Source organism: Myodes glareolus, chromosome 18 (assembly GCF_982192425.1).
Source record: "Myodes glareolus chromosome 18, mMyoGla1.1, whole genome shotgun sequence".
Classification (NCBI taxonomy): domain Eukaryota; kingdom Metazoa; phylum Chordata; class Mammalia; order Rodentia; family Cricetidae; genus Myodes; species Myodes glareolus.
In genome coordinates, this window is record NC_142043.1 from 64,981,698 (window position 1) to 65,001,320 (window position 19,623).

A 19,623-nucleotide genomic window follows, 5' to 3' on the forward strand; every position below is an offset into this window, starting at 1 on the left:
ACTACAGGTGCTAATACCATGCTGTATGTAACCAGTATGCGTAATCATTACAGTGAAATGAGCAGAGAGAAACAGAAAGAAAACATTTCAAATCATATTTCATCTTCTTAAAAAAAAAAGAAAGAAAAAAGCGTGGGGAGGTCCTCACAGTTCGGGCTGGCTAAAGGCATGCATACCACCACCTGGTACCATGCAACTTAGGTGGGTGAAAGACCACAAGAGCCAGCCTGGGTCCTTATGTCCAGGCAGGCTGAAGGTATCCAAAGGCCCACCTGGCACCACAAGAAATGGAAGAGAGAAGCAGGCAGTACATTTCATGTGTTGAGCTAAAAGATAAGAAGAAGTGAAGGCAGTAACTGATAGGCTGGTCGATATAGGTGGTCAACTTGTGACCCAGGTCCAGGTCTGGGCCTGAGCTGCCACCTAGGGCCATGTCTGGATCCCTGGTTCAACTGCAAAAGGGGGGCTATGCTGACGTCCATGACCCATGTTACCAACAGCCACGGGGAAGCCTGGGGTCTAGTCTGCAACCTGTGGACATTTTGATGTTAAATGGCTGTACTGCCACTGGGGCCAAGTTTATATGTATGGCCTGTGCTGCCACCTGAGGCCATGGTGGCATCTGAGTCTGGGCTATGCCACAGGGCCCCACCTAGCTCCATGGACCTACCACAGACAGGGTCTGCATTGATATTTGTGGCTCCTGTTACCCTGAAGGCCTTGAAAATACCAGGGTCCAGGTTGTTACCTAAAGCCAGGTATCAATCTGAAGGTCATGCTGCAGCCATGCCAATCTGAGTGACCTATCCTGCCACCTGCGGACATGGAGATATCAGACTATGTCTGGGTTCATGGACCTACCACAGCTGGGGTCTGTGTTGATATCCGTGGCCCATGGTGCCACCACATGGATGCCTGGGGTCTAGGCTGCAATCTGTGGCCATGTTGGTGTCTCAGGGTTGTGCTGGCACCAGGAACAAGCCAACTTGAGTGACCTACACTATCACGTGGGCCACGGTGTCACCAGGCCAGGGCTGCTGCCAAGGGCCATGTCTGGGTCCATGGCCCTACTGCGGCCAGAGTCTGAGTTAATGTCAATGGCTTCTGTTAGCACCAAGAGCTAATGCAGATGCCCAGATCTGATTAGCTATCTCAAACCATGTTGGGGTCCAAGGATCCTGCTATCACTAGGGTCATAATGCTCTAGGTGTCTTGTGCTGCCACTGGGGCCATGGTGATATCCAGGTCTGATCTGCTGCCAAGGGTCATGTCTGAGTCTGTGTTCCTACAGCAGTTGAGGTTTATGTTGATGTCCATGGTGCAAGGATGAATGAAGCATTAGGAAGGTTGTAGACCTTTCGGGATTCTAAAATCTAAGCCTTCTAGATTACATGGCAAATGTGAAAGCCAGAGGGAAAGAGGTTTGGTACAAAGCAAATAAAATGCATCTCCAATCAGATGGGTAGCATTTATATTTCTGCTGTGGGATAAGGCTCTTGTATACTGTAAAGATTTATCACTTGTATTGGTTTAATAAAATGCTAACTGACCAGTAGCCAGGCAGGAAGTATGGGCAGGGCAACCAGACAAGGAAAATTCTGGGAAGAGGAAAGGCAGAGACACAATCACCAGTCAGATACAGAGGAAGCAAGATGAGAAGGCCTTACTGAGAAAAGGTACCAAGCCACGTGGCTAAACCTAGGTAAGAATTCTGGGTTAACTTAAGTTGTAAGAGTGAGTTAGTAATAAGCCTAAGCTAACAGGCCAAGCAGTTTATAATTAATATAAGCGTCTGTGTTTTTATTTGGGACTGAACAGCAGCAGGACCAGGTGGGATAGAAACTTCTATCTACATATTACAAGAAAAAGCATGGCATTTTACAGTGGCCCAGATAGAAAGAGATGAACCCTAGAGGCCCAAAGGTCAGGGCAGGACTAAGCCTGGGAAGAAGAAAGAGAAAAGAGTCTGAAGACAGAATCTTACTCGAAATACAAGACTTTTTCCATACTTATTTAGCATTCCCTATACCACAATCTGTTCTAGGTTGATGGTGTCTATATGAATCCTTGCTATTGGTCAGTTTCCCTAAAAGGTCCACCTCCAGAGAAAGTGTTAGCAATCATACAGACCTGGCTGCTTACAACCCCTTTAGGATAAATTTGAGGAACTTTGGTCATAATGTAGATTTCCATACAAGAAAAACACCTGATTTAGCCATCATGAATCTTCTATAGGTATATTTTCCACAGTGAATTAATTGACACACACACAAAACTAAAAACCAAACAAAATCAACCAACCAACCAACCAACCAACAAACAAACAAACAAACAAACCCTGGGGTGGGGGGGAATAGACCCTCTGAATCTTGGTTCCAGTAGGTTTGTGGCTATGGACAAATTATTTGATTTTTTGATTTCTTTGTAAATAATTATAATACCTCCCCTCACTGGATTGTCTTGGGTCTGAAAGTACTTAGGTAAGGTGCTATAAGTACCTCACCCTCACATGCATTTTGGCTGAATGGTTTGTTGTAGCCTAGTTTTGGAACATACAAGCTCAATCCAGGTTCCATCCAGTGAGATCCTGACCAGCCCCAATCGTTCCCTTAGGCCCTTTAGAATTTAACTTTTGGTTATAGAGCTTTAAAAAAATCTAGGCACAAACAGGCGTAAGTGGAGAATGGGTATTTTTCTAACCTGGTCACAGCTTTCATCAGCTCCTTGATAAGCACATGGTCTATAACTCTACTTCCTTGACATACCGTTAATAACCTTCTTCTCTTCTTAAGTTTCCACACCTTTCCTTTTTCTCTTCTTAAATTTCCACACCTTTCCTAGTAGCACTGAACAAGTTATAATATTAAAATCTCTCTTTTCCTGGAATGCTACCTTTCAGTATAACCCATTCCTATTCTCAATACTGTCAGATTGCTTCTTCAAAACAATAGTGACACTACTTCTTCTCTTGATCAGAACCACAGCTATTGTTCAAAGTCCCAGTAGCATGGCTGGGCATTCAAGCTTTTACCTCTTTGTCATAACGAACTTTTCCAACTTCATCCTTCACCAATGGCCCTAAAAGAATCACAGGCCAAAGAGGAGCCTCAAGCAGCTTTCCTTCACACATCATGCTACACGTATGAAGGGCCTCTTCACAACACTGTCTTCAGTGCCATTTCTGAGTAAGTCCGTACCCTTCGACAGTGTTTACTATATAGCCTGGCCTACTAACAAATGTGCACACGGCCATAGATCAGGTTTCTAACCCCAGCATCCTGACATGACTGTGCTGGACCACTTCTGGTGTAGAGTTGTCCTGTGCAGTGTAAGGTATTAGCAGTACTTTAGATCTCTTGGCATTCCACTGCTCAGAGAGAGAAGAGGGGAATGATCACTTCACTGTTGTTTGCCATCCTCTCATTTAATATAACAAATAAATTAAATGTCCCTGCTCAACAATAAATTCTTTAAAGACCTTCTTTGTTTCAGATTCTCAATATAACTCATGAAAGGATTTAATAAAGTATTTGTTCCCTGCTAACCTCCCACAAATTGGTAGAATAGATAGCATAAACTACCACATTTCTAAACATTCATTACATTTTAAACACTAAACTATAACCTTAACACAAACCATCAGAGGCAAAAACTGCTGTTATCTTTCTAAATTTGAACAAATGTTATCAGTTATAGTTGTGTCTCCAAAGAAATAGTTCTAGCATTATAACTAGCTGAGCACTAAATACACAGCACCTGAGGTTAAGCACTCATGCAAATTCCTGGGCTAGTCTATGACTCTTATGGCTAGGGACTCACATTCCTCTTTACTTGGTGAAGTTACATTCAGGTCTGTCGGAAGCGACTGCTGGCTGGGACTAAGAGTTGGTGTGGTTATAGAGGTATTGCTGTTGTCACTTGTGGTCTCTTCAGAAAACAAATCTGATTGGCTGTTACTTGTACTTGGGGCAGAATCATCGTCTGGTTGTTTCTTTTGAAAATCTAAAAAGAAAAAGAAGAAAAATGGTTTAATTGAAGAGCTCACAGCCATAGCAGTCACTAAAAACATTATGTTAGCATCAAAGTTACAGGCAACAGCAACAAAGGCTAATGTGGGTAATTAAAAGAAAAGCATGGAAGTAAATCATCAATCAAAAAAAAAAAACCTAAAATACAACCACATGCATGATTTCTAGAGAATGACTTAAACTTTAAATTTATAAATCAAAGCCCTTTGTTGTTCAGATGACTGTAGGCACTGATTTCAATACTGAACTCCGAAAATCAAAAGATGCATGTTAGCATTTCAAGAGTAATCAGTAGATTAGAGAAAAAAGGATAAAAGTGGTCGACACTAACAGGTCAGAGATCAGAAAGAAAATGGCAGGCAGCACAGAAAATAGGACAAAATAACAGAAAACATTTAAAATGGCATGAATTGGTGAGTGTGTGTGTGTGTGTGTGTGTGTGTGTGTGTGTGTGTGTATGTGTGTGTATCTCAGTAATGGGAGTAAATATAAAAGAAATGAACATAATAGCAAAGGGAAAAAAAACAGATGGAGGAAACGGGCTCCACTTAGTTACAACAGCCTTAAAAACACAACAAGATGGTTTTCTAGTTAGTGATCTCTTTGATTTCTTAAGCTGATGAGGGGTATACAAATGTAATTGTAACAATATTGTAACAAAAACTGTAACACAATCTTTCATAATTTCATTTTTTAAAAATCTAGCTCTTGTATGAAACACAGGCTGCATTTATCAATTGGAAAAAGTATCTTTAAAATTGCACATGATCTTACCGTGGAACAGAAGCCACAGCCATCAAGTTCTTTAGCTTTATCAGACCCGCTGCATCTTAACCTATACTTAACATAACAGCTAGCATTTATGACACAATGAGTATTTCTGCATAACTCATTCACATTAGCACTCAAGAACACTACTTAGTTTGTAAGTAGTTAAGAGCAAGGGAAGAGGAGAGCAATTCGAGTTGAGGTCACAGCTCATGTCTCCTCATGGCACACGGTGTAGATAAGAAGCACCAGCCCAGACCAGGAAGAGCCCACCAGGCTATTTCCTACCCATTTCCAGCACGGTTTCTTTCATGTAGTGTGTCTCCTAGCCACTTTCTTATTCAATATTTTGACATTTTCAAAATGATTTATCAATATTATTGTACAGTATTTATCAAAAATGTGCTAAATAAAATAAAACATTGCCCTTTATATCTTACAGTAGAAAGTATAAAAAGATTTTTATGTCATTTCATTAGTATTCCTATATCAAAGATTCCCGTGTCTTTCCTATGACTGTGTACCACACAACTAGGAATATTATTAAGACCCCAAAAGACAGACTCTAGTGCATTTCTCAGTTTCCCAAAACAGATACAAACTTACTGAAGCCTAAGAACGTGTCCCACTAGTTAAAGTCATTCTTCCTGTTGGTCCCATGCCTGCCTCAAAGTATCACTTGGCTCTTTCTTTTCAGCCAGCATCTACTTTCTGACTAACACCAGAAAAAAGTAGGGCTGGAGCAAGGGGACTCAAGAAGCCCACAAGAAGCCACTCAGAAGGTGAAGGGGCAGAGTGAGGTAAGAAGTGAAGGAAAAAGTCAAATGAGGCCAAGAGACTGCTTTTTAGAGCTCTTCCTTAAAATCAGAAAGAATGAAAGGTCCACAAACAGCTGCTTGTTCTGATCAGGGACTAAAAGTTTGGTTCACTTGTTCTAAAATTCTGAAATAAATGGGAAAGATAGAAATCTCCAAAACTAATCCACTACAGTATATGAGAAAATAATCAGGATAACTTCCATGATTTACTGGTATGGTTAATGGAACATTCAAAAGTCTAAATCTACCAGTTAAACCACTTTATTGGTGCTGCTCATATCCAGCCATTCCCACTCTCTAAACATGGAGAGTGCCTAAGAGGAGACCAGATGGGAAGAAAGGAAAATCTGTAAAGATTTGACAGACAACAGCAGATTCTCATCGCACAGTCAACCGCACCCATGGGTAAAAATCACGGTACGTTTTGTCATTGTCCAGAAAGATGGAAATTTCCTGCTGAGAAATCACTTGAGAAAATCCGAAATTCAAAATGAAAGGCTAAATTTGTGCATGTGCAAGTTATGTACAAGCATTGATGGGAGGATGGAGGAGAGAACCTGAACAAACCCTTGGACAAAGATGTACAATGGCAGAAGTCTCAGCAAAACAATGCCTCCTGCCCCATTTTAAAACTTCAATAAAATTCTTTACATAATTCTTTAAAAAGGCGGCATTTTATTAGATGTTCAACTAAATAAACTGACCTGAAAATAGCTACAAGATATTGTTTCTTGTGTGTTTATAACCATGTAAGTATAACTTACATACACACCCATACACAATAAATAAATCTAAACCAAAATGCCACTATTGGGACACATTTAAAATGCCTACCATTTACTATTGTGAACCTTTGTAAGCGCTCTCAGTTCCTAGGGGGGCTAGCATCTTTACACTCGAATGTTCAGAGACCACGAGTTTCTATTTCCATCATCAACAGAGTCAATTACTGCATCATTCCATTTACTCAGTGGGATGATCTGGCTTGCTGTACCAAAGCTTCTAAACTATAGACACTAAAACTGGTTTTATACATCATGGCAGGTGGAGATCTATGAGGGACACCAAGTGTGGCTCCTGCCAGGAGTTCTGCATTCATTCTCCTGATACAGTGGGACATGGTAGGGATGGGCAGCTACAAGTGAGGGCTGGAGCTGGGCTTTGGGCTACAAGTTACTGATTCCTGTCTGGGCTTGCCCTCTACAGCAATACTGTAACTAAAGGAACAGGACACTCAGAGCTTATAGGAGGGACTCTACACATCCCCACATTTCCTTTCCAATCTCCAAAGCCTAATCATCCTTCAGTGCAGATTCCAACTTCCTATTCCCACTGCAAGCTTTTGTTTGGTTATTTCATACCATAAAGTACTTCATGTTTCAAACAGGCAGTTAAAGATAAAAACAGAATGTTGTCAAGAGTTTTGTCTCAACCCACTTACGAATAAAAATTCATTTCCTGTGTCTCCAAAGTTTGGTTCATGCAGGATCTACATAAAAACTTCCTTTAATAGAGCAGAGTTCTAAGCTTCCTCCTGCCTTCTCAGTTTCTATCAGAGACTAGAGCCCTCACCCTCTACCAACTTGGGTGTCATACTTTAAAAAGCTATAAAACCATGAGCCAGTCAATTCATAAATTAGACTTTTAGTCTTCCGATTAAAATATTAATAAAATTCTAGGAGTTAGATGTTACCCTGGGTTAATGGTCTAAGCAAAAACTAGCTTAAGCAAGAGTTAAGCATGAATAAGCTTAGTTACAAAACCTTGCAATGTAGTCAGTCACCTTTAAACTACATAGTTTAAAGAGAAAACAGATCTCACTGAGACTGGGATCATTTAAACTTCTTTCATGAATCATCTCTTCTGGCTTTGTTAATGATGAAGTAGGAAATTGTGGACCAGATTCTTACCTTCTCATGCTGATTAGTGTCTCTGGTTCTTACAGAGACTGTGGACCTCACAATAGACTAAAAGAAGCTGTGTTGCTTTTTGCAAGCTTCTGGACAAGTTAAACACATCCTACACATCCACACCCACGCGCAGAGAAAAGGGGGAAAACAGAGAGACAGAGAAAGACAGAAACACAGACAGACAGACAGAGACCGAGACCAGATGAAGTATTGTGTGAATATGTATTGTTGACATGGGCACAGCCATGTCAAAAAGCCCTTTGCCTCAAACCCATAGAAATGGCAAAGCCTTCCCCTGGTGAAGCTCAGAGGTGAGAGCAAAGCTTTCCTCTGGTTCAAAAAGACTGACTTATATGTGAGAACTAGCAAATGCAGCTTCTTTCTTCCTCCCAGGTAACTGCAACTTGAGACTGCCTCCTTACAGAGACCTCCTACCTAGACCAACTAACCCCTCCTTGTCACGCTGTACTTAAGAAAACACTGGGTACTGAGTATCCAGAAGATGTAGTAGGTGCCCTCTATCCGAGGAAGCATAGTCCACTCAACCCCAGCTTCCTGTATACATGTCTGTTGTTTCTTGAACTGTCATTTCTTCATTCCTTCACTGTCCCAGTCAGGTTTTCAGAACAAGCAACATAGGACGCAACAGGTTCTATCTGTGTACTTTCTTGGGAACTAAACCTTTGTTTACTGCTCTTCCTACTGTCTCATAGCACTAGCAATAGCATTCATCTAGAGGCTGAATACAGATGACTGGGGAGCACTCCCTTCCTTGACTCTCCATTTCAAGTCTCAGCAAGCATCATCATTCACAACTGTTGAATCTCTTGACCACACACACCTCTCCACTACCACTCCAGCCTAATGTCTCACCTGCCAGATTCCATCAGTTCAACTCAGCAGAAATCTTTGGATCACTGTAACCCATTCTCCACAAAGCAGTAAGAATGATCGTGAGAAAAAATAGTAAAACTCCCAATAAAGTCCAAATTTCTATGTCAGTTTTGTACCTAAACCCTTGAATGCCCCCGTTGATTCTACAATCAAATTTAAACATGGCTAAAAAGGGAAACGCCCCCTCAAGAGAACAGTTGTGGGGAGGGTGAGAAGGCTCAGCAGGTAGTGTTGCCAGTGAAGTCTGGTGATCAGAGCCTGATTCCCAGAATTCTCAGAAAGAGGCACTGAGGAAATTTGGTGTGGAGTTTACTTTATTTAAGGCAAAGCTAGCCACCTGGACAGAGAAAGTGCCCTTGGTTCAACTGCTGACAGTATACTGCCCAAATTGAACCAGCAGGATGCAAATGAAAGAAACTGCTAAACATTGCCCAGACAAGGTAGGACATTTGTCCATCAGATATTCTAGGTCTATAGGACAAAGATGGATACCCCCAACAATACAGAAGAACTCTGGGCTGATTGTCCAGGCAGCCAGATGTCCCTGTTGTCAGATAACATTTCAACTTTCTGGGGTCTTTGATAAAAGCTAAAGACTAAATAATTAGACTTAAAGTTTTCCTTAGTTATGAAAAAAAAAAGGTAAATCAGGTATAAAACTTTACAGTGGTAAGGAGCACTGATTGCTTTTCCAGAGGTTCTGAGTTTCAATTCCCAGGAAGCACATAGTGACTCACAGTCATCTATAAAAAAAAATCTGATGTCTTTTTCTGGAATGTAGGCATATATGCAGACAGAGCAGTCATACCTACAAAAATACATAAACAGATAAAATCTAGGTCAGGTAGTGGTGGCACACACCTTTAGTCCCAGCACTTGGGAGGCAGAGATCAGTCTCTGTGAGTTCGAGGCCAGCCTGATCTACAAAGCCAGTTCAGGACAGGTTCCAAAGCTACAAAGAAATCCTGTCTCAAAAAAACACAACACACAAAAATTTAAACTTACAAAGATAAGATAAATAATATTTTCTCTAAGTTTGTCAAATAAAATGGAATGAATATGTAACTATAAATCTTAATAACTGTTTTTGTTGTATATAATTTTACTACAATGAAGTTAATACCTTCCTTTTTAAGTAGACAAAAAAGAGGGAAGTGGAGAATATCCCTTTACATTGTGTGAATATATGCCATTGTGATTGGTTTTAAAAAGAAGCTGACTAGCCAATAGCTGGACAGAATAAGTTTAGGTGGGAAAACCAGACTAAGCACAATGGGAAGAAAAAGAACAAAGTCAGAGGGGTTGCAAGTAAGAAACAAAGAGGAAACAGGAGGTTCAAGATGAAGAGAGGTAATGACATGTGGCACAATGTAGATTAATAAAAATGGGTTAATTTATGTTGTAAGAGCTAGTTAGTAATAAGTCTGAGCTATCAATCAAGCATTTATAATTAACATTAAGACTCTGGGTATTTAGGAGCCAGTGGTCCCAACAAAAAACTCCACCTACTAGATGTCTTTATTCTGTTAGGTATCTTTAGATATTAAATCCCTTATATCTAGTCACATGATCCAATCTGATTTATCTAAATCTCAGTTAAAACAAGTGAAATTTGGTTAAAATAATATATTTGGGACTATGCTTTTTTATCTTCAAGTGTGGATAATGCACTCTGGATAGGAGAGGAAAGGTAGATGCTATCCACCTGAAATTATCTTTAAAATATTGGTGGTGTGCAACACAGGTGAACTCCACTTAGTGTCAATAGTATGACTATGTTCTGTGCAGGCTGAACTCTCAGGATGTTTAGCTCCAAGTCAATGCAGCCCAACAGCTTAAATCTTATATCAGACATACAGTGCTTAACAGTAATTCTGTCCCAGAAAAAAGTAAGGTGTATTTCAGCCCTCACCATGAGTCCTTAGCTTTCACATGCAAGGCCCCTGGTTCTAACAAGGGATGGAACAAATAGCCATGTGAAACACACCATTTGTTGGCTGTTCCTACAAACTATGTTCACTAGTAATCTGCCTACCTTAGGGTTCATTCGATGGCTACATCATTGAACTGTTTGGTTTTGCTTTGAATCCTGGAAAGTGCGGGTGTCAGTTTGCAGTAACCCTGATGATTAGACTATAGCATGCATTTCTGTGTCAGAATCTTTTCTTTATCTTGTGCTACATCTGAATTTTCCCTTTCTGCATATATCTTAAAAATTAAAAAGAAAAAGTCATTATTCTTACTCATACACTTACAAATCACATACATAAGAATTTAAGTTTAAAATTGTTTACTTAGGTATATGTTTTCGAAAAGGATCAAGATAATCAAATAAAAATATCAAAATCTCATTTTCTTTTAATGTGGGTGATGTCACAAAGAAAAGCATCGAAAATGGCCCATATTAATACCTGAAACTATATTTAAATGAAGTCTACTGATGAACCAACAACAATCATGGGAATAGCCTTGAAGAGCCTCCATAAGGAGTCAGGGCTACACATCCCACTGAATAGGTTTTAAGTAAGTTAAGATATGTCGGGTTTAAGTAACAGATCCAAAAATGCTCTCAAAGTACTGTACAGACACATTCTATGAATTTATCACACTCGTACTGAACCTTCTGAAGCAAATCATTAACTAAAAAAAAAAAAAAAGAAATCCTTGACAAAGAAAGAATGAAAGTATGTATGAAGTCAGACAAGGTGGCACGTACCTTTAATCCCAGCACTCAGGAGGCAGAGGCAGGTGATATCTGTTAAGTTTGAGGCCAGCCTGGTCTGCAAAGCAAGTTCCAGAACACCCAGGGCAGTTAGATAGAGAAGTCTGTCTCAAAAAACAAAACAAAACAAAACAACAAAAATAAACCAAAAAAAAAAGAATGAATAAATAAAATAAATGTAAAGAGTGAAGAGGCTATTTAAGTCAGCATGGTCTGCATACATCTTGAAGCTAGTTATAGACATTTCAGCTTTCAACTTGCTAGGAACCAATATCAGACAAAACACTTGAGTTTCTACACACTGTTTAATCATGTCATTCTTTCCAAATAATCTCTTCTGTCCTTTCAAAAAAAAAGTGAATGTCAAAGAAATAGTATATTTATACAGACAGATCTCATATTCTCCTTAAATTTTATAGCTTAACAATATACAAAGAAACAGAGAGAAAAATGCAATTGGCAAGCTCCTTGTGAAATTTAGAGGCCTAACCATAGAGCCTGTTGATCTCAAGTTGAGAAACCAGATACTTTATTTCCAACCTACCCCAAATCTGTCACTTTGCTCTGCTCTGTGGCTTTACTTGCACTTTCAAAGCAATCCTAGCCAGATTTCAATTGGCCTGATCTTCAAACCAACCAAGTCTAAACAGGATGTGATCTGACAGCTTCAACAGTGTGACATTTCCCCCCCCACACCCCGTGCGCGCCAAAGGAAGCACAAAGGGTGTGATGCAGCCTTGCTTTCAAGACCTGCATCATTCTAGACCTAAAACATCAACGACTAATGCTATCTGGCAAAGGTAAATAGCTATGAAGATCTCTACTGATATCACAGAGAAACCATTGACAGTTCTGCATTCTGTAAACCATGCCAGAAATGATTCAATTAAAACATCAAATAGGGAAATGACTTTCAATTGGCCTCTCTCAGATAAGTATCTTTGGAGCCTGTTTCAGAAAACCACCTATCCTAGGAGACTAGGTTTACCTCAGTCATTTGAAAATATTCTAGCTTTACAATTTCTGTACATTCTTTCCAGTCCCAATTAAAATGGTATATTTGCTTAAGTTTCAGTTGAAAAGATTCATTTCAAGTTCAAACGGCGGCACTGTTATCACATCAGCCTTTATCAACAGGAAACAGTAAAATGTGCCATCAACAGGCTACAGAGAGACAAACTCGCTCCAACAGAGTGCTCCTCTGAGGACCCTTATACATCTTCACAGTGGCAATGGGAGGCAAGGGCAGGATGACATGCAAAACACCAAAACAACTGGGTGCACTGACTGACCCCTTTAAAATCTACTGTCACTGGTTTTTCACTGCTAGTGAGCTGCTCCAGGAACAATACTGCTCCCCTATGTCGACTTTGGGCCTTGGTGCCCTTTCTGTTATCATGCACTTGCACCATCTCTTGCCCTCCCACACATTCCCTCATAGCTAATACAATTTAGGTCCTATGAAGGAAAACCCACTCCCTGTACGGAAGGATTAAAGATATATGCACCCTATCTCTGATTCGCCCAATGGTTGCAATAAACATTAAAGAGTTGAGTTACAGGCTATTAGGCAGTTATTTAAACACACATGATTTGGTTGTTGTTTAAGACAGGGTCTTAACTATCTCACGCTGGCTGGCCTGAAACTCTATATAGACTCAGGCTGGCCCTTGACTGCTGGGATTAAAGACACGTGCTACTGTTGTAGAAAATTATTTCAAGATGTTTTACGTTTGTTTATGCTCAGGAACATTTGTTTTAATGATGCAAAGATGTATTGCATTCTTTTATAAGACATTTGTTTAACTCTGTGAAGCCATGACTCTCTGCCTGTCTAAAACACCCAATGATCTAATTTAATAAAGAGCTAAATAGCCAATAGCGAGGCAAGAGAAAAGACAGGCGGGGCAGGCAGGCAGGCAGGCAGGCAGGCAGGCAGGCAGAGAGAATAAACAGGAGAAATCTAGGAAGAGAGATGAAGGAGCAGGAGAAAAGAGAACACCAGGGGCCACTTACACAGTAAGCCATGGAGAAAGAAGTAAAGACAGGTATACAGAAATAGAGAAAGATAGAAGCCCAGAGGCAAAAGGTAGATGGGATAATTTAAGCTAAGACAAGCTGGCTAGAAACAAGACGAGCTAAGGCCAGGCATTTATAAGAAACAGTAAGCCTCCATGTGATTTACTTGAAAGCTGAGTGGCAGCACCACCCAAAAGACAAAGGTGTAAAGGGTAAAAAGAGTAAAACCACCAACATGCTACCACATCTAGTCCATTTACCAGGCATAGAGTTAGTCACCAGAACAACTAGAAGAACAAGCTGCACATGCACCCCTAAGGAAAAGTGATTCTTAAAGGATGTGATTTTTAAAAGAGTTCAAGAAGTGTCAACAGAAGCTTAAGCCCCTTGTGGGAATGCTATGTGGGTTCATCGTAATCAAAGTGCCACAATGGTCTGGATATGTATGTTTTCTTTACCAACACAAAAATGATATATATTTTACCTGCCTACTACATTGTTTCAATCAGTATCATCCAACTTCACTGTCAACCTAGACCATGTAAAAATATGTATCACAAGTTATTCAAGGGGCCTAGACAGATGGCTCAGCAGTTAAGAGTACTGGCTTCTGTTTCAGAGAACCTAGATTTGATTACCAGAACCTACATGGCAGCTTACAACTGTAATTTCAGTCTCAAAAATGATCAGATAACTTCTTCTGGCATACTCATGGTGTACAGACAAAATGTAGACAAATAACCTATGTACATAAAGTTTTTTAAAAAAATCTCAAGAACTTACCCAAGTATCTACCTTTGAAATGGTATGGGTGGTGGTTAGGATGCTTGTTAAACAAACACCTCACAATATTCTTAAAACAAAAATATAATTTTATAACTGTAGATTTCACTAAATTACTCTAAATTCCTGAGGACAAAGAATACTGAATTAGCTCAGAGAAGCAGGGCCTGTTTGCTGTTTTTGGATGCATATGCTTGGTATAATCTGTGCACTACCGTATGTTCATCGTTTCCTCTAGCATTGTGGTATGCTCATCCTCTTCAACTGGCTGGAGTACAACAACTGCACTCACCCTGCTCAGAATGACACACATTACAATTTTCTAATAGCACTTAGATGACATCCAGAGGGGGCAAGCATAGCCCCAAACTGACAGATCCCAGATTACTAGCTGTGTCTGGTTCTGGAAAGTCATAACGTGAGCACTCCACCAAGGCTTGGTGATTCAGACAACACTAAAAATACTTCCCTCTTGGTCCCCGATATTTTATGTTGTGTTTTATTACACATCTAACCTGACAAACATTTAGGGTAGAAATGGTCCCAGGCTACTTATGGCTTTTGTTCACTAAAAACTGAGCAAAAAAAAAAAAAAATTGAGCATGACATTGCACACTCAGAATATAGAGTATTTTCCTTACTTAATATTTTATTTTTAAAAGCTCTGAAAAGACTTAGTCTGACATACAATACACACAGCTAAATGGAAAAAAATGGAGTATGTCTTTCCAAGAGAGATAAAGTTATAATTCATTATAAAGAAGATCAATTCTGATTTTACAGTTCTTGGACACCTTATGAGACAGTTTATAAATTTTGGACTTTAAAGTTTTCATAGTAACTTAGTTTCTGGAGTCTCAATTTCTATTGGCTCATTTTAATTACCTTGTTATTGATGTTCTGTATTTCATAAATCACTAATCAAACCTTGTTTTAAAACTTATTCATAATTATATTACTTTGAAGCAATTATAAATGACATTTGTCCTAAGTGTGGCACATATGCACTATCTCAAGACCATTTCTGTTGTCTGCTTCTTCCTTGGCAATCAGGTGCCCACATACTTTCATTCTGTTTGTTGTGGGACACAGTATGGTCCCATGGCAAGCACCTGAGTCAAGAAAACCCCATTCCTCTTAGCAGGAGTCTACACCAGTTCAGAATAGGGCATACATAGTGTGGAGCTAAAATACGGAAAAGAGATGCTTCAGGCCTGTCCAGAGGTATTCCTAGACTCAGAATTAGTCAGGAAAGAAAGAGTCCAGTGTAGCTATGCACTCACCTGCACAGACCTTCCATAGCCTGGAGCTGGTGAGAGGAAGCTACAGTTCAGATACCTAGGCTCTTGCTGTCCTCATAAAGATTTAATAGCTTTCTTGATTAAAAATTTCTCCATTTGCTGCCTGTACTTAGAACAATTGCCAGAGACTTTGTTCTGTTTAATAATTCTCAGTAAATGATTGTTTTCACTAGAAAGGAGAACTACACAACAGCATTTTAAAATTTAGCATGGGTCTGTGGTAGTAGAACCAACATCTTCTGTATACTTATATTACTAGTTTGCTTTACCAAACTATTTACACTGTTAGAAAGAAAATCTGTATACTTTACAAAAAGAGAATTACGTTAACAAGAAATTCCTACAAACTAATAAGCAATGTAAACTTAAAATGATTCCTCAAAACATAGATATTGATAACCAAGAATGTGGGCACCACCTTTTGCAAAGACAGTGGATTTTATAGGTTTCAAAGTTAAGCTACACAATCGCTAGAATACTAGGTATACATTCCCAGCCATGTATCATTTTGGTTGCTTAGAAACCAGGTCTGAATAAGCAGAATTAGAGCAGAAGGAAGGAATCTTTGTTAAAGAAAAAAAAAAAGGTTCAAAAAAAAAAGAAAGTCTAGACTGTGATTATCTGTTTTGAAAATGAGACTGTAAACAAACATAATGAGGTTGAAGATGTCACATTTGAAGATATCACCCAGACCAACAGATCTTTAGCTCTCACTGGCCTGCTGCGGCACACTGTAACTCATAGTTCCACAAAGAAAAGGAACCTTGCTGTATGTGCATAACCCCATGCATCAGTGTCCAAAAACCAAGAAAGGTCAACATGAAACATATAAAAACTTAATCTTCATTCTATTCTATTTCATAACATTGCTCAGATGTAAAGCAACCATTAAATATGTATAATCAGGAGAGAATTTTAATCTGAGTAAAAATGTAATTTAAAAATGCTACAAATAATGCAATACCTTTTATCAAACTTAAAATGATGCATGGATCTGGTTCTAGCCTGTATAATCCATGAATATACTGGATTATATCTAAGCAAAATGTGATCTTTGGAAATGAAGAAAATTCAAATTCCCATGTCTGAAACAGCCTCTTAGAATACACATTTGTCCTCAGTCTAAGATTCAAATCACTAAAAAACAAAACTAATTTTAAAAACTAATAAACTGTGAGAATGAATGTCTAAGACAAGAAATTCTCAGAATTTAATACACTGTGTCTTTTTAAAGGAGAGGGGTAAATGATGCCTTTTAAAGCTGACAATGGTTAAAATTCCTGTAGGGGATAGAAAATTACATTAGAAACCAGTAAAAAGTATCATACAGAATTCAAAATTGTTCCAGAATGTTCTCCCTTTGAGACTCTAACAATCCATTTGTTTGTGAGATTTATACAATCTGCAAGGACTTATCATTTCTCTAGCTGTACCAAGATTAAAGGAAGGACCCAGTGCACAGCAAGGACAGTGCCCTGTGTGTGCCATGTGTCTGAGGGTCCCCTGTGCTTTCTTTGTGCTTGTATATCTGCAGCTCCAATTGTTTGGTGTTCTCTTAAAAGCCATAGTGAGCAATTAAAAATCTCTAAGATAATCAACTGCATCCTTTAAAATACCCTCTTTTATTTAACCTAATCCTAGAACCACGTAAGTTTTATTTAAGGTCTAATTTGTCTTTCAATCATCCCAGAATGGATCAGTGGGAGCTACTCTCCTCTGTCCCACAGATGACCTCCCTGAGACAGCAGTCATCAAGCGCTCACCTCATTTCTCATGACATTTATCCTGATTCCACTTCAGCTAACAATTCCAGAGACAATAACCTGACTCCTCAGAAATCTTTCAAACTCTCTGCTCTAGTGATACCCCACTTTCCTTCCACAGACAAGAGTTCTTTCCTTTCCTTATTCCCAACTGTTCCCACTTCTCTATCCCAGGATCCCTAGTGGATTCATTCCTTACTAGTCTGTCTTTGTTTCTTTGTTTGTTTGTTCGTTCGTTCCTGGGGGGGAGGGGCTCAAGACAGGGTTTCTATGTAGCCTTGGAGCCTGTCCTGGAACTAGCTCTTGTAGATCAGGCTGGTCTCGAACTCACAGAGATCAGCCTGCTTCTGCCTCTGTGCTGGGATTAAAGGCATGCACCACCACCACCCAGCTGGTCTTACATTCTTTATATACATAAAGTCCAAATGCCTATGGTTTACTCTTAGGATAGTGTCATCAGTCCCCCACTCCTCTTACAACCCTTTCTTCTATTCCATGGGCTCTAAAAAGAACCCCACAAGCCTAGACCAATTCTAATATCTGCTACTAATCTTGATTTCCAACATCTGTTAGAAAGATTTGAATGAGTTGACTAGGGCCAACTCAGCCAACGAGCTCCTCTTTCATCTCCACAAGCTGTCCCTTTAACCTCAATATATACATACACTAAAAGTTTTTACAATGATTTGCATGGGGATACTCCTTTGACCATGCCCTCCCCCCAACTATCACTTACCCTCTTCTTTTTATTCAAGATTCTGAAAACAAACCCTCACTTGATTTAAGCTGAAAAAAGAGGCATACTTGGTACTAATAGAGAGAGCAATACTTACATGGCAAGGATGAACAACACAAACAACCATCACTAGCTGCTCAAATAGAACAACACCCCAAAAAGCAAACATGGGTTGAGATGTGTTACAAGAGAGAGACATCTTTAAAGCTGTTGTAAGTTTCAGGGAGAATTAAATTTCTCAGTGTAAGAAACCCCTCCACAATACTGGAGGAGAAAGGCTCATAAAGCCTCAGTGTTGGGTTCAGGGCACAAATTAGGCTTAAAGAACGTAACAAGTATGAAGTTCTACTACTGCACTTAATTTTCGTTAAGAATTCTTGGGCTCTGGAGATTGCCTCACAACCATGAGGACCTGAATTCAATCCCTAGAACAACAATAAAAGCCAGTCATTGTGGCACACCCTGTAATCCGAGCACCAGGAGACAGACAGAAAACCCCTGAGGCTCAATGCCGGCCATCCAGCCTAGTCAACCTGAGAGGTCCAGACCAATAAGAAATTCTGTCTGGGGGAGGTGGGTCAGGGCTACTGAAATGATAACTAAGCCGACATACAGAACGCATAAAGACAACATAAAATTGTAATGTACCTTGTTAGTTTCTCGTTACTTGTAGTATGATCTTCAAATTCATATAACATAATTTAAAACACAGTCATTGCTATAATTTGTTTAATTTAAAATGGTTAAAAACACTTGTCTTTAATTGTCATAAATGTAAAATAAATACTACTTGATGAATAAACTATGATTCTTGTTCAATTCCATTCCTCCTTTAAAAATGTCTAGATCACAGGAGTGGTGGCGTACACCTTCAATCTTAGCACTATGGAAGCAGAGACAAGAGGATTTCTGTGAGTTTGAAGTCAGCTTGGTCTACATAACAAAGTCCAGGATAGCAAGAGTTACACAGTAAGACTGTCTCTAAATTTAATTTTTCTTTTCTTTTTGAGGCTGGAAGGATGGCTCAGTGCTTTGGTTTCCAGCACCTACACAGTAGACTGACAACCATCTATAACTCTAACCCCACAGAATCCAACACCTATAATGCCTTCATCAGGCATCTTCATATATATATAATATATATATATCATATATATATTATATATATATGGTGTGCGTGTACAAACACACACAGAGACACATAAAACAAACAAATCTTTTTAAAGACAAAAAATGGCTAGATCACATTTAAGCACTGGTGGAGGCATTATATTTTAAAAACCACTCTTTAGAAGCTCATCATTTCTCACATAACTAAAGTTCCCACATAACTAAAGTTCCCACTTGGGAAGAAGACCAACTGTCAGCTTTTGATAACAAGTCCTTTAAAACATTTTTTCTACTAATTTTATTTCACAATAGTTTTTAAACCACAATTTAAAAAAATGTTTTTTTTGGGGGGGGACATTGATAATTAACCCTTAGCTTTCAAGTTGTTCTCACAAACATCATATATGTATCTGCTGGCTTCACAAGGATTTTCTTGATGCTCCTCTGGATCCATGAAGAGGTAACTACAAATATGCTTTCCTAACCAAATAGCTACAAAAGGGTGAAAATCCCATTGTAAGATACTGGACAACCTTCAGGAAAGCAAGTTGGCAAAACTCTATTAGGTGAGTCAATTGGAGTCCCTCCATCTGGGTTATTCTTACATTCGAACATCTCACGCTTACACCTCTACTAACAAAATATACTGCAGAGTAATCTGGAACATCTGAGTTCTATCAGAAGGCAACAACACACAAAATGCTGTAGGTAATTTGATGACAAATAGAACTCAAAACAACACAGAAATAAAGACTCCCAAATATGGATCGA

At 39.2% G+C, this 19,623-nt stretch overlaps 1 protein-coding gene across 4 annotated transcripts in view; it reads right to left on the reverse strand.

Moving 5' to 3' along the window:
• Positions 1-19,623, reverse strand: part of Zfand3 (zinc finger AN1-type containing 3) — a 243,572-nt gene that overhangs the window by 68,542 nt on the left and 155,407 nt on the right. For 3 of the 4 annotated variants that reach the window (XM_085679849.2, XM_085679850.2, XM_048451276.3), the window contains one exon: positions 3,820-4,002. In XM_085679849.2, coding sequence (XP_085535975.1) covers positions 3,820-4,002 — 183 coding nt within the window. Of the gene's footprint in view, positions 1-3,819; positions 4,003-19,623 lie in introns of those variants that run through there. The other variant, XR_014998380.2, reaches the window with a different exon arrangement.